The sequence below is a fragment of the Bombus bifarius genome, unplaced genomic scaffold (genome assembly GCF_011952205.1).
Source record: "Bombus bifarius isolate JDL3187 unplaced genomic scaffold, Bbif_JDL3187 scf7180000007974, whole genome shotgun sequence".
Classification (NCBI taxonomy): Eukaryota; Metazoa; Arthropoda; class Insecta; order Hymenoptera; family Apidae; genus Bombus; species Bombus bifarius.
In genome coordinates this window covers 191640-212446 of record NW_022884360.1, presented here as the reverse complement: position 1 = coordinate 212446, position 20807 = coordinate 191640, and the positions used below count along the sequence as shown (strand labels likewise).

Here is a 20807-nt window from a genome sequence, read left to right as displayed (position 1 = left end):
TAATTGGTACTTATTTAAACTTACATTTATTATTTCAAATTTTAATTTAAATTTCTACTGTATATTTTAATTAACTTTGATATTTTAAAGACTTATCATTTTATAAATAAAACTTGTTAAACTCGATTACAGTTGGAGAAAGCCACGACTATCAATGTTAAGTGATAAACTTTGAATATCTGGAAAATAAAATGAGTACTTCAAATATAAATAATAAACATATATCGACATTAAAAGAGAAACTCACTCAAGATCAGCATCTAATTAATCCTTGTTTACAAGTACGTGTATGGGATTTAGTTCTTTGAGGTTATATAATTTGAACCTTTTTATTCAATTAAGATATTTAAAGAAACGAAACTTACAATTTAAAAAGTTAGAAACTAATTTAGAGAAGAATGGAAGAATAGATAAATTGTAGCTGTTGATCTATTATTTTAAAAGTTGATGGAAAGTCTGTTACTTAACCTCAAAGGTATAAAAAGCATGTTTATCTTGTTTATTATTTTTCAGGAATATAACATCAGTGGGAAATGCCTAGAAGACAATAAATACGAAGCTAATAATTGTATAATGCAATTTGAAAATTACAAGCTCTGTAAGAAATTTTGGGTAATCGTACATATATATTCACTAAGTACATTAATGTCAGTTCTGAATACAGTGTGCTTCAAATATTTTATGAATGTTTTAGAGAGCGGTAATGATCAATAGGAAGATTCGAGGTATAAAACCGTTCCTCCCTTTGCCTGAAGAAAGAGAAAAAATAAAAGAAGAGTACTTACAATCTCGCAAAAAATAGTACAGTTTTTTTATGGATGATAGGTTTTGTATATAATTTTATAGCTACTTTATAAACGTTATTTATATCTACAAAATCATTTTTATCATAATCCTGAAATATATAAGAGATGTATTCCTAAAATAGATAACTCTTTGTTCATTTCTATAATTACATGGATTATATGTAAAAATAAAGTAAATGCAAAACAGTCTTTTGTGCTTTTAATTGTATTATTAATGCATTAAAAATATATAGATAAAATGTGTATATAACTGCTCGCAGTAAGCGAAATATTTATGTAAAATTCCTGTTTTTAACATCTTTGGCAAAAACAAACGTTCGAGAAATTAATACATATATTATTATATTCGATGAGTGATAAACGATACAGATAATTAATACCTTACATAAAAAAGAAGAACTAAATATCTAAAAAGTAAAGTTACATAAACGGTGTTTTAATTAGAACGGGTTATATAGCTTTCGTTAATTACTATTTGTACAAGTATGTCTATAAACACCTAGGTAGTTAAAAAATTTAGCATTTTGAGTTCCTACACGTTCGGTAAGTTCTTTTGTGACTATGTATGTACATATACTAAAGTTTACAAAAAACTCGTTACACCTATTAACATTCTCCACTCTACTTACAATTTCGAACGAATGCTTGAATTAATTCTTTTCTTTTACAAAATGCAATGCGTTAAATTTCTTAAAATTATGTATATCGATAAGATAAATTAGACTAGTAACAATATTAAATGCAGGAATAGAAAAATTTTCGCTTAAAACATTATAATGGAATTTCAATGCATAAAATCAATGGAAACCCATGATAATAATACACATTTCAACAAATTGGTTAGTGTTACATTGACTTATTTGTTCGTTTTATTCGTACAACGTGGGAATTATTTAACACTTAATAGTTGCATATACTGTTTCCTAACTTACAAGCCAAATTATTCATTTCAGTTTACAAATTAATTAATATATTTACTATTTATATATTTTACACCATCTGCTATTGTCACCAACTACATATCTTGTAGACAAAAATTATAATAATTGATTGGTATTAATAACAAAAAATGATCAGGTAATTGTTGCATGATTTCTAACTTCTGACTGTGATTTCATATATTTTTTCCCACGTTGAAAACTTATTAAATTTTTTTAGACTCCGAATTTTTAGGCAAATTCATATTTTTATAAACACAAATAAAAAAGTGAAACCTAAGCAGGCTTACTTTACCTATTGAATATTGTAACTAGTAATATATTTTATGCACTTTTGTGCTTTATGCAAATTCTATATATTTTTGCAGCTTCAAATTTCCCATAAATGCATAAAAATCCGCAATGAGTATGGACTAAAACGTCATTTGGAATATTTTATAAAGAAAGAAGAAAATGAAATATCGCGTATCCTTTCTTCAGTTACTCACTAAGTTCTTTAATCAATTCGATTGACTTGATTTAATCTAAGTCAAAATTTGTGACTCAATGTCACTTATCGTTATGACTTATCGTTATTTACGTCGGTACACGACATTTTCTACATTATTTGCAAAGATTCTTCGTTTCAGGAAGCCGATTAAATATAATATAACATACACATACATACTTACGCAAAATAAATAATGTCTTCTATCTTATTACACCAGCATTACACCCTTATCCATATCGAAGTTCATCTGCTAACTTGCTCAGAATTTTCAAGCAAAAGAAAACTTCGTCCTTTTGGCAATCACTCGAAACAAAAGAAAAGCTTCTGTTGAGACCTTTAAAAGTTCAAAAAATCTCGAAATTTGACTCTTAAATTTCTCCACAAATTTTTTAATTTCTCTAAAGGAAAGAAATGTTCGTTTTGTGGGAAAATTGAGCAAGCCAGATTCATAATCTCATTTTTCAGACAATACATGTTAAAAACGAAGAATTCGATGCGCAACAGCTAAAAGCCTTGCGTGCTTTAAATGAATGCTCTATGCACAGTCAGAGTTACGAACAGAACACAAAAAGACAAAGTAGAGAGAACGTATGTGAACTTATTTGGTAGTATGTACACATAAAGAAAGCTTCTAGGTTCTTTTTTAATTATATCACAGCAACATGAAATGGAAATGGCTTCATCTTTGCAACTGAATTATTAACATTACTTAACAGGTACTCTCTCTATTTTTAGATATATGATCAGCGATGGTTGTATGCTCGAATAAACTCCTATTATCTACTGTCCAATATTTGCATGTTCATATTTGAAATATTCTTTTGTTTTTCTTATCAATCGTAATTCTGAAGTTTCTTCCATTTGTCTGCTCTGTACTCAATCATTCGTAGCTCTTTCCGACCGTTTGTTCGTATTTCTTCATTTTTAACATGTATCGTCGGCAAGTAGTCAGTCTGCACGATCTTTAATATGGAACGTGTGAATACGGAAATGACGACACATCTGACGCACCTAAAGGAATAAATAATTTATTAATAATAGTCTATATAGGATGTTTCTGCAAACATGGTACAACTGGAAAGGATTCCTCGTATAAAGCTAAGTCGAACATATAGAATAATATCTTTTTTTTGTATGTTCATTAAGTATACGTGCACCTTAATCGCACATCTTGCTCGGGGAATCATATCTCATTTTCTATGTCCTATATTCTCACATCTTATCTCGTATATTCCGCAACCAACTCTATTCAATCTTCCATATCTGATATTTCAAAAGTTGCATATTAAGCTATCAATCTCTCTCTCTCACTTTCTGCATTATCGACAACTGTATATACTATATCTAATATCTAATATTTATTATCTCATATTCATTAACCCAAGTCCATTCCACAGCTCACATTTTTATTCCACATTGTATATTTTGTATATACTACCTCATATCCCATATCATATAAACAAAATGTATTTATAATTACAAGCTTCCGGTTGTACCACGATTTCAAAAACTCCCTGTATTATAAAATATTTTATTGAAAATAATAATATAAAGCTTACCACACATGTTCCATAGTGAATATGTGCCAATAAAGCTATAATGGCAAGAATATATGTGAATACCAAATCTATACTAGGCAAGATAAATGAGAAAAGGGCTGCAACTGCTACAGGTAGTAATATCCATGATAATAGTTCACATCTGGTGTTGCTCATTTGTGAAACAATTAAACGACACTGTAAATTTTAAAGAATATAAATTAATTAAATTAATTTTTATCAATCAAACGGTTTAAATTCAATTCTCTGACTAATTATCTTACACAGATGTTTGAAAAAATAGTTCCAATTGCTAAGAAAATTATCCTAGGATCTTTGTCTATGATATTACTAGGTGAATGAACTACCCAAATTGTTGAAATCGAAAAGAGTACTGCTAGAGGCAGTAGAGGTCTTATAGCATCTAGGAACGTTCGCATTTTACCAGTCTTGTCCCTATATGATCTAGAGATTGCAAAATATATTTTGTTAATATATATGAGAAAACGTTACTAAAAAATGTAAATTACTTTAATTGTATTGTACTAACTTATATATATTCCATAGAACTACAGGCAAACTAGATACAATTGCAGTGACATAAAGTAATACTTCAAACATTACACCAACTGGTATACCACCAGGGAACACAATCTTCCAGGCTTTATGTCCGCCTATACTAGATATGACAAAGACAATAATAGTACCCTAAAAATTTTAGAGATAACCATAAATTACATGAATCACTTATCAATAATTTAATAGATACTTTGAATGAATACTTACTACCATAGATAGATCATATCCCCAAGGAAGAAACAGTACCCCTGTGTTATACTTTTCCCAATGAGTTAAGTAGAAACTAATAAACACGTTCCATAGAATGAAATACATTCTTAATGGAGATACACTATGGTCTGTCCTACCAAACACAGAAAACATACAAACACTAATGAGCATTGTTGTCCAACTATCTAGTCCATGATCAAATAGCTCTCCTAAAGGACCTGATGTTTGCGTACGTCGTGCTTGTTTTCCATCAATACCATCTGCAAAATAAACATTACATTAAATACAATGAATTTGTAAATTCATAGGAGATGTTAAGATTATACTTACCAAGAGTATATGCCATAAAAACATTGAATGCACCCAAGGCAAAGACCCATCTTGGTATAGGAGGATACTGTGGCTTATCATCACTTGATGCATACAAATAATAATCGTAAAATGCAAACAACGTGAAGTTAAAGACAGTAAACAGAAATCCAGAGAAAGTTAATACGTTTGGGGCAACCCACTTTGGACAATACTATAAAAAAGTCCCAAATTGATATATGAAATTGAATACGTAATTATAAATAAACATTTTATATAAAGGATGTACCTGTACTACTTTATTCCAAAATGGATGCATAATATATACACTGAGAGGGCTTGTATCCACTGAACTATACTGAAAATGTAGATGAATGAAAAATTTACGATAAAATATGTATGAAACTATAGTCTTTTCTTAAATCTATATTATAATTCCGAGGTAATAAACTAATAATAAACGAAAATTTTTACCACGCATTCAATATTATTCAATACAAATTATGAAGAAAAATACTTAGCTAGAGGACTTACTTTATAGTTCTCGAAGCCGGTAAGATGTTGTTCAGTAAGATACTTGACTTCGAGATTCAATTTGTGATACATGTTGATGTATAGAATTCGTCTAACCGCTGTGCTGGAGAAAGACGTGCTTCAATCCCGATTCGAAATCAATTGACCTTGTTTTACTTCATGGGAACGTCAAACGACATTCCCCGGAATATGAATATGCATGAAGGTTAGAACTGTTCACATAAAAAGATTAATAATTTCTAAGCAGCATGTGCTTTTTGCAAGGTAAGCCCGGTAAGCGTCAGTTCATGGTAACACTATCTTATGTAAATGACGACACCTTATCTTAAAACGCAACTCTTTTCCGGCAAGCAGAAACTCGTCAAGGCTGATACTCACGTGCGCGAAAAAAAAAATCCGTCCAGCCGAGTTAAAATCGAACAGGAGGAACAACACGCAAATCCCGCCTATGAAACTGCGTATTGATACCTATTCATAGATTAGCTCTAACGTAAGCGAGTCCTTGAAGAATAATAATATCTCGTTAAATAATAGAAGCTGAAGATAATAGATATGCAGAGGTCAAAGTTGAATATACCAATTGAATTATTTTAGCGTTTACCAATTAAATGTTTATTGAGCAAAATAAGATGCGACATTGTACGTACTGAAATTATAACTGAATCATATATATAGAGTAACATTTGAATCGTGACACATAAAATAGGTTATATAAATGAAATAACCGCGTTTCTCTCTGGTTATGTAATGGGATAATTACTACAATTATTCTCCATTCCTGATTATAATGAAAAAATTTGCCAATTCATGTGAATCTATTTAATCTAGTATATCTCGTCCACAAATAGCAATATTTAAATTGGTTGAATATGTATATTGGTTGTTTTCATGAAAATATAATAAATGGAAATTCTTCTGTATTATAAATCTTCTATATTCTACATTATATTATATTCATTATGTATGATAAATTATGTCAATGTCTATGTGAAAACATTTCTGAAAATGTTGACATTATAACTTTATTAAATACTTATAAAACTTTATTTTACAATATTTTTATTACAAATCTATGTTACATATTACATGTTTTGCAACAGTATTAGACTAAGTTATTAATGTTAATGCTGTAATACCTGTAAAACAATGATCAAGATAAATCCAAATTTACATTGAGGTGCTTCATAGGAACTATAAATTGATAGAACTCACACATATTACTTCGTTAAGTGGTACCGGAGAACAAGGAAAGGAACAGAAAATCCACTTCCAAAGAAAGCCATGAACATTGCACATAACTTGTATCTGTTGTTGATGCTAAAAGGTAAGTTCTGTAAAAAGAAAAGTGAAATTTTTATTGTTTTTCATTGATAAGGAAAGGAGGGATAGTAAATGTCTAAAAAACATGCAGTTAATTATTTCAAGTTTCTATAGCTTATTTTTATTTTGACAAAAAATTATTAAGTCAGATTTCGTTATGTGTTATAGAATAATACATTATCTTTTTACTTACGGCACCGGGAAAACCTTCTGGCCCGTGATCACTTTTGTTAACAGCAGTAGTTTTGAAGGATCTGGTGAATCCTCGTAAAGCTGATCTTACAGTCAACATCTTTATAATTTCGTACTCCCTACGTTATTCTTGAATTACCTGGGTAAAATGGCGATAAGTCGTCTGCTCTATACTAATTTAAGACGCATTCACATATGCGACAAAATCTAGTTATGCATTGTTGTATCATGAGTAAAGGCGAATAGAGTGATCGCCAATGCATAGTTAATAAAACCAGAAAATGCACACTAGGGAAATCCACACTGGTGGTCAACATTCGAACTATATGTACATTTTTTTCTGGAGCTTCTGGTGAGAGAAATGCATATACACACGGCGAGAGAGGAAATATGCATTCGCATGGGTAACCAACGAGGGATACTGGCAATTGCATATACAATAATTGTACAATTTTATAATCCATTCATTTGCTGCATATGTAATAATTCACGCGGTAATTTGATTCCGTCGCTCGACTGGTTTGCTGAAAAAACTTTTCTCATATAAAAATAACAATAAAAATTTATAAGTGTGCACATCACGGTATGTTTTGCTGTTAGTTTTCGAATTAACACTAAGCATCTGCTTTCGGCTAGGTTTTCATTATCATTGCCACTTTCACAGTGGATACGCACGTTTTAGTCACTAAAAACACCAGAGGAAAAAATGTAAATATAGTTAAGCCGTTTGACCGCTAGAGGGGATAATTCATAGAGCTGAATTTCTCCCATGCTGAAAATTATGCAGAAAATTAGAATTGTTGCATATTCGCCTTGATATGTCGTGAATGTAATTGTAAATCTGCCCTAAAATTGTAATATTACTAAATATTTCAAGCTGAAATAGAATTTTTGGGCCTTCTCATCTTGCATTATTGAATTGAATAAATATTATCAGTGAAATTTTACAACTATAGTACAATTTTACATAATAAATTCTTTTATGTAACAAATGAAGCTTTGGAAGTCAATTTTATGAATTAGAAGTCAACTAATATGATCGTAATATAAAATTATATGAATTATATATAAAATTATAGAAAAGACATCTATAACATATAACTTGTAACTTATTAATTTACTAATATCATCAATTAATAAATTTGAATGCAAGAAGATCTTGGAATAGACTATCTTGTTAATTGACGAAATTCGTCTGAACTGCATCTAATTATTAAGACAGCACTGTATCTAGTAACAAAATAAAACTTTACTTATTTGAAATCATCTAAAACAATCATTTCTTATCGTATAATTAAATGATAAAACACGTGGAAAAGTTATGCAAAAATATTTTAAGCTTCTAAATTTATTTTACAAAAATTAAATTACATTATTAGTTGTTATAAGTTATTTGTTATTACTGATTTAAATATTTTCGAATTATTACAGCTAACAAATATTTTATGCAGTTTTATATATGAAAATACTCTCTAACCTAAAACTTGCTTAAAAAGTGGAGTATTTGCATTAATACTCATTGTTCTGTAATTATTAATAATTTCTCATATATATCTAATTTCAATAAAGAAATTATCATGACTGACAACTTGGATCGTCTGAGCAAATATTTTAAACAGACTCTAAAACCTACTGTAAGAACCAACGTAAGTCAAGCATATTTAATAAACCAAACCAAATAAACTATCTTAAATTTCTGATTTTGTTTTAAATATCAATCTTTAGGTACTAGAATGTCGTGTCTGTGAAGAAGTATTTACTGTCGATGGAATAAAAGTACCAAGATTACTACACTGTGGTCACACAGTATGTCATTCATGTCTTTTACGATTGAGACCTTGCATGACAGATCAGCAGTTCTTATTGTGTCCTTTTGATAGACAGCCAACAGGCATTAGTCAGAACAATGTCTGTAACTTGAAAAAGAATTTTGCTCTAATAGAATTGCTAGAGAGACTAGAACAGTCCAACAGTGAGAAACTATCTATACTTGAAAGGGAAAGATTCCAATCTAATCAAACTTGCGATGAAGATGAAACTCATACAGCAGTATTATATTGTACAATTTGTATGACACATTTGTGTGAGAATTGTGATAGTACCATTCATTCTTCAAGGACTTTAAGCAAACATAAACGTGTAACTCTATCAGAGAAACCGAAGGACAAACCAAAGTGTCCAGTGCATACAACACATGTTGCAGAATTTACTTGCACTCAGGAAGGTTGCCATAATTCCCTTATGTGCTATTTGTGCAAGGATTATGGTAGACATAGTACGCATAAGGTAACAAACATAATTTGTAATTGATGATCAATATTCTACTGTCTATTCTAATTGTAGCTAGCTTTGGTGGAAGTTGAGGCAGAGAATATTAGAAAATCTATTGTCACTGCTCTGCAGAAAATGACACAATTTATGGAGAGTATGAGAGATACAGCACACAGAATAGGCATGTTTGCTCTCATTATTCTAACACTTTCATATTTTATTTTAATTCTTTATTGAACAGTAGTTAATGCAAAGATTCAATAAGTAAATCCATAGTAAATCTTTATTATGATTGTTGTTATTAGAAACGGTGATACAAGAGCTAGAAGGATGGGCAATAGAAGATGCAAGACAAAGAGTACGTCAGCATTTTGAGGAACTAAGAGCTCTATTGGCTGAACAAGAAAATGCAGCCATCTCTTGTATTGAAACAGAAACCCGTGGGAGATTATGCGCTTTAAGCCAGCAACAACAGGATTTAACTACCACTAGGTCTCAAGTAGCTGATGTGTGCATTCAGTGCGAAAGTATTTTGGATTCTGAAGATTGGAAGTTATTAAGTAGCGCAACAAAAGTTAAAGAAGTGTTAACTACGTTGGAACAACAGCAACAACATTATGCTCAACTTGGCCCTGACTTCCTCACACCTGAGTCCTCTATACCTATAATATTCAGCCGTGTAAGTGTTTACATTATTAAGTCGAAGCATCACAATAATTCATAATGGAATTACAGGACAACAGAGTACATATCGGCACAAAGATTGACATGCGTGTGGTAATCTTAGGATTAGACGGTGCTGGAAAAACAAGCATTCTATCAGCCATAAGAGGCATCACGCTCTCCGGACCGCCAATTTCTACAATTGGCTTTAATGTAGAAAGTCTAGAGTATAAAAATTTGGTATTCACTTTATGGGATGTTGGTGGACAACAGAAGTTTAGGCCACTATGGAAACATTACTATCACAATACACAGGCAGTAATCTTTGTAGTTGATGCCAGTGATAGATCTAGATTCGAAGAGGCTCAGAACGAACTATCAAAAATTGTAAATGAACGCGAATTAAAAGACGCTTTATTCCTGATATATGCCAATAAGCAAGTGAGATATCTTTTACAATATTTTTTTATACATGAATCATTGATAAACTTCTAATTAATTTTATCTATGGGGTTTTTGATCTATTGCTTTTTAATTCTGTAGGACCTCGCTGGTTGCGCCAGTGTCGAAGAATTAACTGATATTCTGTGTTTGCAAAAATTATGTTGCGGCCGAGCATGGCATATACAAGGCTCGTCCTCACTTACAAACGCTTGTGGTTCTACACAAGGTCTTGATTGGTTAACCCAACAATTGGGTGCTCATGAAACTTTATATACCATACCCACTATATCATAAAACTTATGTATAGCGACTATGCCTTATAGAACGAATGAGATTACAATGAAGAAAATTCAGACTTTGTATTTATATACTTAATTAGTCTGCAATTTGTTTTATAAATTACGTATTGCACATTCCGTGTATATCTTTCTTAATTAATTCAACAATTGTGATAATGTTTTGAAGTTATGTTTAGCTTATTGCCTTTGATATGATGTAACTATCATGTGATAATAGCCGTATTAATCGAGAGGCGAAAATAAACGGCCTGGGCACGTCTAGAAAAGTCTTATTTATTTTATTACATTGGTTACTTGGTTTTGCTTTTAATACATAATCGTACCAATCATATTTATATTTATATTTCATTCAGTCATGTCTGCATACATCCAATCATTCTTACATTTTAACTGGAGCAAGATGTTTAATACGCGCGTACACTGTACGGAAATTGAAATAATATATAATATATATATTTATATATATATATATAGTATAGCATCATTAAATTACATTTCAATTATCTTTCAATTGTATATAAAAACACTTGACAAACAAAAACGGAACAACTTAGAGTCTTTCATGGAACTGTGCCATGGGGAGGGGAGGACACGGGGCAAGATGACTCTATATGATATATATATATATATATACACCATATGTATTCTGGTAGCACATAATGAGCACTTTGATTTCTTTTTTTTGACACTCAACGTTCAGGACAATAACCTCACATCGATGAATTTCATGGAACACGACCGAACGATTGAAGACTAGGTTTGAAAATTCAGGTTACGAAGATGAGGCCATGTTTCTTTAGAAAAAAATGAGAGAACTCTTATGGGTACACTGACTCAAATTGTCCACGAATTTAATAAATATTTCTTTTTCCCCGTAGAATTTCATTCGATCGAAAGGGATCTGATTCATTTTATGGCAATGGTTAGTTTTTCTTTTTTATCGCTATGATTTTTATGTGTTCTTATGGAAAGTTAGTGCGTGTCGCGGCCACACAGCTCCTGGAATACAGTCTGTGTACGTGTCCATCACAACACATTATTTACAATTCATCATGCTCCTGAAAAATACGGAAAGACAAATTTTAGTAATACGGCGTTAAATGTTAAGATGGTGGAAATTGTTTCATCTCATTTTCAGCAACGAAGAATTCCAGCCATTTTATCAATCAATTTAAATCAGAGCTAAATAGAATCATCATGAGAATTAAATAGAAGGAACAGTTTTTAATGTTTTTTAAATGAAGCTTACTTCAGTATCAGGGACATTATTGTCCTCTTCATCCGCATCTTCATCCTCATCATCATCTTTATTATCTTCATTTTCTTTAGTCTCCTTTTGTCTCTGTTTTCTTTCCTCCTCATCTTGAGCCTCTTTCATCTTTTTCTCACCCTCCTACAACGCGCAAATGATCGCCAAATAAATTTATGTAACTTGATACTTAAAATCGTAATAATAATTATGTAACTTCAGCAACGAGGAATTCCAGCTTTTTTATCGCTCATTAGAATCAGCAACGCTTCTAACATCATTATTTCTGCCAATAATTATATATAATCTTTTTTAATACTTACAATAGTGGGTTTCCAAACTTCCTCCCCAAATTTACGAGCGACCTCAAGATCATCCGTAATCAGGACATTGTCGAATATTGTACCAGATTTTACTTGCCAGAGATCGAAACCGATAGCGCAAATTTCGTCCCTCTTGTACAATTCTGGGTCAGGAGTGTATTCGGGATTGTCAATCTCTGGGTGGATCCAGGGTCCTTTGTAGTTAGGATTATCAATTTGTTTCGGTTTCCATTCACCCTAAATACAGAGAAATTAATTTACATGAATATAAATCTGAATTTAATTTATTTAGACATAATTTTGTACAACTAACCTTATATTCGGGATTATCAATCATTGGAGCTTCCCACTCTCCGTCCATTTCATCATCCCAATCTTCGGGTTTGGTGGCCTCGGGATCAGGAATGTGCTCGGGTTTGTCCCAGTCCTCTGGTTTTTGGTCATCTGGGTCGGGAATGGTAGCATTGTCATCCCAATCTTCAGGTTTGCTCTGGGAAGGATCTCTGATCTTCTTCGGTGGAAGGAAGTCCCAATCTGCTTCCAATTCACCTGATTCAACCTCCTCATTGTTGATTAAAACCTACGAAACAAATACAAACATTTAAATAAAAGGAAAGTTAACCATTTTCCAACAAATACGTATATATGAATCACAGAAAATGTCGTTCTTTGCTAGTATCGTAAATAAGTAACTTAACTTATATACACTTTACGAACAAGATAATCATTGCTCTTCGAGATCCTCTAGCACCTATTCTCCACAGTAAATCAATGAGAACATGTGACTCTAGGCTCGATATATATTTCTACAACTTAATGTTATAGTTATACTCCCTTACTTTGTATGTGTTGTCAGGCTTAACGATCAGAGTATACAAGTTGGTATATATATCGTCCTTGCAGCGGATATCTTTGTTAATCAGAAGATTTTTGCCCTTGTAGCTGAAGATCACATGAACTTTCTTTGTTCCCGGTCCACAAATATCAGGTCCTGTAAAGAAGCATCACATTTAGCAATGATCATGTTCATTGGATTCCTGCCAAATACATATAATACATACTATGTATTTTTGTAACAAAGAGAGAAAGTAACCCTAATAAGCATTTTTAATATTCGCTAGATCTAACATTTTATTGTTTTATCAATCATCTCTAATTAATGAAATGGTTAATGTATCTTTAAAGGTACCTGAAATATGTATGGTTACTATATTCAGGGCATAAGTAAGAATTTGCTCTCCGAGATCCATTAGCACCAGCATGCCACAGGGCATAACCAGTGACTCTAGGCTCGGTTTCTTATTCAAATCTCTTTAAAATAGTTAAAGATTCTTACCAAACATGATCTGATATGGACTTTCACCATGCATATCTTTTTGGTCCAACGAGCAATCAAATACTTTTACGTATCCACCGCCGCAATCGATATTTTGTTCATGCTTAACAGTAAATTGAATAACAAGCGTTTTGTCTTTATTGCTGAATGGTTTGAATTTCGTGCTCAGGGCATAGAATCTGGCATCTTGAGATGTTTGGATACCTGTTGCAAATAAGAGAAATTATTGTATCAGTTGTTTTATTAAATCGTACATATAGAGAATCATGTTTTTCAATTCATATAAATTCTCTATAAGATACAAAAATTTCTTTACCTTTATCATTTTCTGGATTATTCCAAAATTTTCCATGGCTTAAAACAAACTTTCCAAATTCCTTTCCAGGATGTTCAGAATATACCCAATTCTTTTCCCAGGAATCTGTAAAAAATTTATTCATGAAAATACTAATTTGATGCTAATAATTTTAAAAATCTTATTATAACAAAATAAATTCTTGATTACATGATTTTAATGTAAGAAATATGAAGTACAAATTTAACAATCTACAGCAAGAAATTTTCTAGAATAAAAACATTAAGATTTTTGTAGCACAAGATGTTATATAAAGAATAAATTGTTGCATAATAAATAATTTGCAAACAAAAGCAATTACCAGATATTCTACCATTTTTAAATATCTAAAACAAGATCTCATGAAAAAGCATCATTTATTATGCAACAAAATCTAATAATTATATAAATAACAATTTAGAAAATCTTAATATTTTTATCAAATTCATATCATCGAATTTAATCGACTATCTTTCGCCAGAGATAGTAATCTGAAAGTTATTAGTCGTATTTGAACAGAATCGATATCTATATTGATTATCATACATACAAATAATGTTACAACAAAATCAATTTAAAGATCGAATCAAACTCAATAAATATATACAGAATACCTAGTAATCATGGCACAATTGAGAAATGGACGATTCTATTCTTGAAAAAGTAAGTCGAAAATATAGAATACGATTTTGTCATGGGACGCTACGTTTTCGAGGAAATGGGATTTGAAAATTTGTGAAATATACCCGAACTTGATTAATTCAGAACTGGACAGAATTGAATAATCAACAGGAGGTTAATCTACATGTGAAAATAAGTCGAAAAATCTTTTTATAAGATGTTCCGTTTCCGAGGAAATTAAGTTTAAAAATTTATTAAATACGTACCGGATTTAATTAACGTGTTCAAACTACATTTTCTTGAAAATCATAAACTGAATGGTCTAAAATTGAAAATTCTACATCTTGTTTACTTAAATTACACGTAGAATAAACATCCTATAGATTGTTTATTCATATCCAATCGGTAATTAAGTTCACACATATAAAATATATTTTCAAATTCGTTTTCATTAAGAACAAAGCTCTGTATGAAAACTTTTAATTATTGTATATTTTAGATATATTTTTTTTATATAGAATCACCCTCTTGTCGGTCGTATCACAATTATTGGGACACCCTGTATAATTGCATCGCTCTCAGCGTTCAACGCAGATCAACCAATCGATTGCGCGTCATGTCGGCGAAATGCAACGTATGCTTATAGCCCTCGCCACGAGACGGTTCTCATGCCACGTTTACGGCGACTTTAATTTTCCTCTGTGGCATATGGTATCGTAAACAATTCTACGGCGCTTGATCATGAAATCTAGCATTAATTATGTAGAAATCCGTGTGCACATATAGAGAGCACGGTATTGCGGAAACGATCGAGGTAAGGGCGTGTGGTTACCAAGGAGAAATACACCGCTCGGTCTCTCTTGGAATCTATTAGCAGATCTTTCTGGAAAGTACTCCCCGATAAATCAATTTTCCACTCTACTACACAACTATCTTAATTAAAGACATGGGTGTGGTTTTTTCCTATGAAAACACGTAGGGAAGTTCCGTTAATTGTTCTAGACTATCTTTGGTTTGGGTAGTTGCATTTCGAAATGGAGTTACAGAATAAGAATGAAATTACGATGGAAAATGTCTGGATGCGTGTTTACTCACCGTCGAGGAACTTTTCCTCAAAGTAGACTTCCGCGGTGACGATCGTAACCGCCAACAGAAGGAAAATTGAGCTGAAGAATCGCATTTTCAGACGCCGGGACAACGAAAGTCCGGTCGACGAGGATGCTTACTCTACGACGAACTAGCCGATAATGCTCGAATCGTGGACGTGGTTGGTGAGTTAGCGGCTGTTGGGGTAGACAGATGGAGGATGCTGATTGGCTGAAACGCGAGCACCAATCAAAGCTGACCACGCTCAACCAACAAGGCGCCGCGCCGTGGCAGTTTATAGTCATGCCGCACGCACATACTTCACGTCACTGATTACCTCATTTTATCTATTGTCGATATAGTAGAGGATATGGGATAATGATTCAGTGAAACGTTCTTATTGGTCGGCCTGCTGATGGCCATTATTTGAAGCAATATTCAAATAGGACTGACTTTCATGAATTTCTTTTGATACATTTGTTTTAAATATATGTATACAACATTGGATTGTTTTTTGATTTTGTCATGATTAATAAACCAGAATATAGGTATAGATTAAAATTATGTAAGAGGTTCATATAACATAGCCTTCATAGGCAAAAAGGCGTCACAGGCTTGACAATGAAAAGCTGATTGGGGAAAGTGTTTCGTCGTTTTACAAGGGCAGGTGAAAATTGGCCTCGTCATCAAAAAAGATCTTTCGCGAGAGTGCTGTCTGGGCAAACTTCTTGGGGGCTGGTGCGCCCATCCTCAAAGTGACATGCAAGAGTCATTTAGTCAACTCCACATGGTACATTATGGTACTATAGGGCCTGTCTGTCTGTGGTCTGTCTGGATGTTTCTAAAAAATGGGCCAAATTTCTCTTACAATTATTATAAAATTAACGAAATTAATGAATAATTGTATTAAAGATTGAAAAATTTTAAATAAAGATTACTACACGTATGAAATTTTTATTACTATTAATCAATGTTAATTGTTCTTTTAGAGCTTTATGTTGATGATTAAATCAAAAGAATTCCATAGTATTGTTAAAAATTTGCTGTATTAAGCTGTAAAATACAACAGTAGATAGATAACGAATAACCGCTTATCATGCACACTCTCGATCGGAAAATTATGTAATCGCTAGCAAATGTAGGTCTGACAATGAAACTTGACCGGCATATTTACACAGTAAACATGAAGTCGTCGATAAAACAGACACTGCCTTTCCTCACGTTTTATTCTATGTTTCTATTTGTCCATGTAGAAATTTTAACGATTTACAGGTGTCACGATAAACCAACTGGTCGAATAGAGATTCTGATCCTTGCTGATGCAACCACTTATCACCTGGAGGAACAGCTCCGAACGATGTATCGGGTTTCAGAACATATTGTATACCGATTTGTTCCCTTGGTAACGGCTTGTAGCAGGCGCACTTCGCTTTGGTCGAACTGCCACAAAATCTACAAGTAAAGCCAGTGAGGTCCAATCAGATCAGAGAAGTCGGTGGACCTGCAAGAAAACAGAAAAAATTAAAAAAAGGGAAAAATGTTGCACTCGAAGGCAACAGCTGCTCTGTTGAGGTTGAAGGAGATAGACAAGAAGTATAATATAAAACGTAACGAGGGCACGAGAGTTCAGAGTAACGTCAGCACTGAAAGTTCTCTGGAAAGTTCATCTAGAAGTTTGCAAGTCAAATCTAAGATCTTAAATGACAAAGAAGATAGTTCAGCTGTATCAACACCTAATGCAGAGACGGAATTTAGATCCAAGGTATTGACCAGTTTTGCTGGATAATTTTAAATAACTTGTGCAAGATTTCAAGATCATTTATTATGATATTGAACGTAGGAGGTATTTATAAGGAAAGAGAATTATTTTTTATATTATTGATATCACATCTATATTTTTTTCGAATCGATACTTTTATAAATTAATCTTTAATAATGTTTTATTCTTGACGAATTGGAAAATTTATTTTATTTAACTATATTCAATGCTTATTTAGGCATTTTCTAAATCCAAGATGGATATTAAGATTCCATTCAACAACATAAAAGATGATGAATCCTCAATCAGTGACAGTGTGACCTTGAATAAGTCTTCAAAGACATCCCCTAAAACGAGATCCATAATCGAAAGTATTGAAATAGAAGAAGAAAGTAAAGGTTCAAGGTTGAAAGAATTTCCTGAGAGTCTCTCAAACCTGGATACGAATTCCAAAGATAAGGTTAAAATTCCCACGATAGGATCTCGAGGTTCCCCAAGGAACAATGATAATTCTTCTATCGCTACAGCGTTTTCCAGGCGTTCAGATGTTTCTGAAACAATTTCAGAAGCAGTTAAATCCGTGAACGAGACTTCCTCTAAAAAAAGCGATGAAAAATCGTACGAACCAGAAGTGACGATGGCTGAGGACAATGTCCCGTTATCGAATAGCGATAATAAAGAAACGACGATAGAAGAAGTTATCAGGCTAATCGAAGAAAAAAGCGAAATCACCTCTGAACAATCAAACACGATGAACAAGGACATTTCCACGGAGAAGATTTCCTTCAAAGAAGAACAGAAGACTAGATACGAAGATGACACTTTCGAAGAAGCTTCTAGTTCCATTGAATCATCCAGTTCTGTCGAACAGAAGCTGGAGAAGAGCTCGGTAGAGGATACTGTGATTTCTGGGGTGAAACATATTAAGATTACTCCACACAGGCAGACAGAGAATGTTCAGAAGACGGTGGTCGACGAAGACAGGTTATTAAAATAGAGATTCCTGTGTTTTTTTTAATATTTTTCTTTTTAGAAAATATCTTGAGTCGAAGGTACATTATAATATTTAGAATTATGTTCATTTCTCAGAGACAAAGAAATCGTGGAGTTGATCGCGCCAAAAATAATGCACAGTACCAGCGAGTGTGATATTGGCCTCGACGAGGAGTTATCGAATTACGTGAAGAGAACGGAGAACATGGACGAAGCAGGGCCGATCAATCTTCTGAAGCTACCTAAACAAGTAACTCCAACGCGGAGGCACGTTCGTCGAAAAAAGTACCGGAAGTTGCTCAATGAAAACACAGAGGAGAAAACTGACTCGACTTCTGAACACGAAAGATTAACAGAACGTAAGGAAAACAGCCAAGAGTCCATGACATCCACGTAAGAAGCAATTCTGTTATCTTCGATCCCCTATAATTGAAGAAGTAAATTACTTTACCGCGTGTATCTCCTGTATTGTTTTAGAAAAAGTGAAAAGGATCCGAAGGAAACTTCCTTACCGACCGAGTACGGCAGAGGAGAATTTATTAACAGAATAGAAACTGGAAGGTCAGGAACTAAGATAGAAGATGGCAGTTCGAAAACGAATTTCAGTGAAGAGAAACTTCTAAGAGAGACTCCAAAACAGTCTGATGTTACCTGTACTTTAAGAAAATTGAATAAAGATGCAATTAATGCCATAGTTAGGAGAAGTAGGGTTCAAACCCCAGTAGAAGCTTTAAGTAGCCTAAATAAACCTAGACCTTGTAAAAATTGTGGAACTATAGCGAAGCTTCCAGTTGTAGATGCTGTAGATTATGACAGTGACGCTTCATCTCTAGAAAAATTTAAGACGGTAAATATTTTAGAGAAGAAATTTTTGGACAATTTCGTACTTTTAATATTTCTTTAACATGTAAAAAATTGTGAATCTTTATAGGGCAAGGAGACTAATTGTGATCAAAGAGTTAAACAGAAGAAGACTAAGTGTAAGAAAGTTTCGAGGTCATCGAAAAATCGAAAATCACCGAATTGTAACAAAGTAGAGGGAAAGCACTCGAGATTCGAATGCAGACAAATGCATAATCTGCGGAAGCACGCAGCAATACTCAGACTGCAACAAGAACGCGAGGACATCCGTAATTACTTGCTGGAGCTGGAAGGCACGCGATTAGAATTTGGTCCAGGCATGACGTCGTCTAAATTATCCGTCTTCAAACCTCTTGAATTTCCAAAAATCGCAGCATTTGTAAAGCCTGGTAGATTATTTTTCTTTTAATTCATTCATTTCTATTTCCCTTAATTCATGTATCTTTTTTTCGTAATAACAGATGAGGAGGATTCAATATTTAAAGCCAAAGGTGGGCTTGCCGAATTACAGAAAAGAATACTGATGATAAAGCAATGCCTGAAGGATCAATACATTCTTTACAGGGATTACAGTAGTTTAGCACAGACAGTGAACTCAAAATATATTCCTGCCAGCCTGGAGGATGCAAAGAGGGTATATGTTTCATTTATATTTCTTTGCCTATATAAAAAAGAGAAAAATTCTGAAGTACCAATACGTGTAATCTCTACACAAAATCTATTATTCACCATAAAATTAAAATATACAATACCATTGCGTTAAATCCTCCTCACAGAAACCATATTATTTTAGTAGAAATCGGTCTAAGAAAAATTACATAACTTTTCTGGTAAATTTCTAATCTAAATAAACATTATTTACAATTAAAACTGAATAGTAGCCATTTCTCATCAAATTTTTCCAAAGTTACTATTACATTCCTAATCTAAAATAAGTACACGTTTACATAACAATTTTTCACGGCGCACCATTGTGTAGTACAACAAAAAATAGTAAGAAAGACAGTATCGACCGGTAGGAAGTACAAACGCGTAGAAAACAATGGAAAGACAATAGAAATGGCTTACGAGGAAACAAGCCAAACGGGATTCCCCTTTGCCGGAGGAAGTTTTTCGGTCGACGACATCCACATTCGAAAGTTTTAACGAAATAATCCTGTTTCAGACGATTCGCCAGTTACAGAGAGCAACGATTAAGAGCAGGTGACCGGTCGTTTCTACGAACCTCATGACAAGAACCGACCAGGCACGTGCAACGTGATTTTTCTACCGTGCCAGAGTGAACGGTGTTGTTCCGCGCAGTATTGTGTACTGTGTATTATACTTCCTCTGTGATGGTTGTGCGTCGACTTTTGCTTCGTATTATTGTACCAGTTTTGTGAAATAAATTTGTCTTGGAAGTGATCCCATGTTCATTGTTACTTTAGGTTAGGCGATTCCAATGCAATTTAATGGATAATTACAATTGGGAGTACAAGGGCCGACTCAAAGAAAGTTTCAAATTAACAATGAAATTATATTTGAATTTGATTCTTGCGCTAGAAGTGATTCACAACAGTTTAGACAAAGTTATTTAACTACAAAGTATTTTACTTTAGTTCTATTCTGTATTTTGTGTAATAAAGCTGATCGTAGAAAAGAATCCAAAGAAA

The 20807-nt window shown here is 32.9% G+C and overlaps 6 protein-coding genes across 7 annotated transcripts; 3 read left to right on the top strand and 3 right to left on the bottom strand.

Moving 5' to 3' along the window:
• The first annotated feature begins 30 nt into the window (after window positions 1-30).
• Window positions 31-1009, top strand: LOC117217015 (coiled-coil-helix-coiled-coil-helix domain-containing protein 7). Its single transcript, XM_033464284.1, has 3 exons — window positions 31-281; window positions 514-612; window positions 695-1009. Exons 1-3 carry the CDS (start codon window positions 192-194, stop codon window positions 800-802), a joined length of 297 nt encoding a protein of 98 aa, XP_033320175.1. The 5' UTR covers window positions 31-191; the 3' UTR covers window positions 803-1009.
• A 1103-nt stretch (window positions 1010-2112) lies between these two features.
• On the bottom strand, window positions 2113-6348 carry LOC117217014 (ethanolaminephosphotransferase 1-like). 2 transcript variants are annotated; one of them, XM_033464283.1, is made up of 10 exons: window positions 5982-6348; window positions 5783-5905; window positions 5405-5616; window positions 5160-5228; window positions 4892-5084; window positions 4559-4821; window positions 4323-4480; window positions 4057-4237; window positions 3794-3970; window positions 2113-3245 (listed from the first exon to the last, which is right to left on the bottom strand). In XM_033464283.1, the coding sequence occupies exons 3-10, from the start codon at window positions 5474-5476 to the stop codon at window positions 3183-3185; spliced, it is 1176 nt and encodes a 391-aa protein (XP_033320174.1). In that variant the 5' UTR covers window positions 5477-5616; window positions 5783-5905; window positions 5982-6348; the 3' UTR covers window positions 2113-3182. The 2 variants fall into 2 exon arrangements, with proteins under 2 accessions (XP_033320174.1, XP_033320172.1); XM_033464281.1 differs by having other exon boundaries at window positions 5783-6348.
• A 98-nt stretch (window positions 6349-6446) lies between these two features.
• LOC117217016 (cytochrome c oxidase subunit 7C, mitochondrial) lies at window positions 6447-7128 on the bottom strand. The gene is made up of 3 exons (XM_033464285.1): window positions 6918-7128; window positions 6617-6735; window positions 6447-6540 (listed from the first exon to the last, which is right to left on the bottom strand). Exons 1-2 carry the CDS (start codon window positions 7014-7016, stop codon window positions 6622-6624), a joined length of 213 nt encoding a protein of 70 aa, XP_033320176.1. The 5' UTR covers window positions 7017-7128; the 3' UTR covers window positions 6447-6540; window positions 6617-6621.
• Window positions 7129-7886: 758 nt separating this feature from the next.
• LOC117217012 (E3 ubiquitin-protein ligase TRIM23-like) lies at window positions 7887-10859 on the top strand. Its single transcript, XM_033464279.1, has 7 exons — window positions 7887-8149; window positions 8348-8562; window positions 8642-9202; window positions 9260-9368; window positions 9493-9866; window positions 9923-10291; window positions 10394-10859. The coding sequence occupies exons 2-7, from the start codon at window positions 8494-8496 to the stop codon at window positions 10586-10588; spliced, it is 1677 nt and encodes a 558-aa protein (XP_033320170.1). The 5' UTR covers window positions 7887-8149; window positions 8348-8493; the 3' UTR covers window positions 10589-10859.
• Window positions 10851-15713, bottom strand: LOC117217013 (calreticulin). The gene is made up of 8 exons (XM_033464280.1): window positions 15552-15713; window positions 13818-13922; window positions 13502-13705; window positions 13005-13156; window positions 12479-12745; window positions 12166-12402; window positions 11843-11986; window positions 10851-11651 (listed from the first exon to the last, which is right to left on the bottom strand). Exons 1-8 carry the CDS (start codon window positions 15634-15636, stop codon window positions 11634-11636), a joined length of 1212 nt encoding a protein of 403 aa, XP_033320171.1. The 5' UTR covers window positions 15637-15713; the 3' UTR covers window positions 10851-11633.
• A 1169-nt stretch (window positions 15714-16882) lies between these two features.
• LOC117216926 lies at window positions 16883-20559 on the top strand. The gene is made up of 7 exons (XM_033464100.1): window positions 16883-17304; window positions 17540-18285; window positions 18391-18687; window positions 18772-19141; window positions 19226-19544; window positions 19617-19789; window positions 20321-20559. Exons 1-7 carry the CDS (start codon window positions 17080-17082, stop codon window positions 20360-20362), a joined length of 2172 nt encoding a protein of 723 aa, XP_033319991.1. The 5' UTR covers window positions 16883-17079; the 3' UTR covers window positions 20363-20559.
• Window positions 20560-20807: the final 248 nt, after the last annotated feature.

Bases quoted from the DNA above. Each gene is read 5' to 3' on its own strand.
- LOC117217015 (XM_033464284.1), top strand. From the start codon at position 192: ATGAGTACTTCAAATATAAATAATAAACATATATCGACATTAAAAGAG. The intron at 282-513 runs GTACGTGTATGG...ATTATTTTTCAG, and splicing joins TAATTAATCCTTGTTTACAA to GAATATAACATCAGTGGGAA. The intron at 613-694 runs GTAATCGTACAT...TGAATGTTTTAG, and splicing joins AGCTCTGTAAGAAATTTTGG to AGAGCGGTAATGATCAATAG.
- LOC117217014 (XM_033464281.1), bottom strand. From the start codon at position 5,476: ATGTATCACAAATTGAATCTCGAAGTCAAGTATCTTACTGAACAACAT. The intron at 5,229-5,404 runs GTAAGTCCTCTA...CTACATTTTCAG, and splicing joins CCGGCTTCGAGAACTATAAA to TATAGTTCAGTGGATACAAG. The intron at 3,246-3,793 runs GTAAGCTTTATA...TTATTCCTTTAG, and splicing joins TTCACTATGGAACATGTGTG to GTGCGTCAGATGTGTCGTCA.
- LOC117217016 (XM_033464285.1), bottom strand. From the start codon at position 7,016: ATGTTGACTGTAAGATCAGCTTTACGAGGATTCACCAGATCCTTCAAA. The intron at 6,736-6,917 runs GTAAGTAAAAAG...TTCTTTTTACAG, and splicing joins CAGAAGGTTTTCCCGGTGCC to AACTTACCTTTTAGCATCAA.
- LOC117217012 (XM_033464279.1), top strand. From the start codon at position 8,494: ATGACTGACAACTTGGATCGTCTGAGCAAATATTTTAAACAGACTCTA. The intron at 8,563-8,641 runs GTAAGTCAAGCA...ATCAATCTTTAG, and splicing joins AACCTACTGTAAGAACCAAC to GTACTAGAATGTCGTGTCTG. The intron at 9,369-9,492 runs GCATGTTTGCTC...TGTTGTTATTAG, and splicing joins AGATACAGCACACAGAATAG to AAACGGTGATACAAGAGCTA.
- LOC117217013 (XM_033464280.1), bottom strand. From the start codon at position 15,636: ATGCGATTCTTCAGCTCAATTTTCCTTCTGTTGGCGGTTACGATCGTC. The intron at 13,706-13,817 runs GTAAAGAAATTT...TATTTGCAACAG, and splicing joins TAATCCAGAAAATGATAAAG to GTATCCAAACATCTCAAGAT. The intron at 12,746-13,004 runs GTAAGGGAGTAT...TTTGTTTCGTAG, and splicing joins AGCCTGACAACACATACAAA to GTTTTAATCAACAATGAGGA.
- LOC117216926 (XM_033464100.1), top strand. From the start codon at position 17,080: ATGTTGCACTCGAAGGCAACAGCTGCTCTGTTGAGGTTGAAGGAGATA. The intron at 17,305-17,539 runs GTATTGACCAGT...ATGCTTATTTAG, and splicing joins AGACGGAATTTAGATCCAAG to GCATTTTCTAAATCCAAGAT. The intron at 19,790-20,320 runs GTATATGTTTCA...ATCCTGTTTCAG, and splicing joins GCCTGGAGGATGCAAAGAGG to ACGATTCGCCAGTTACAGAG.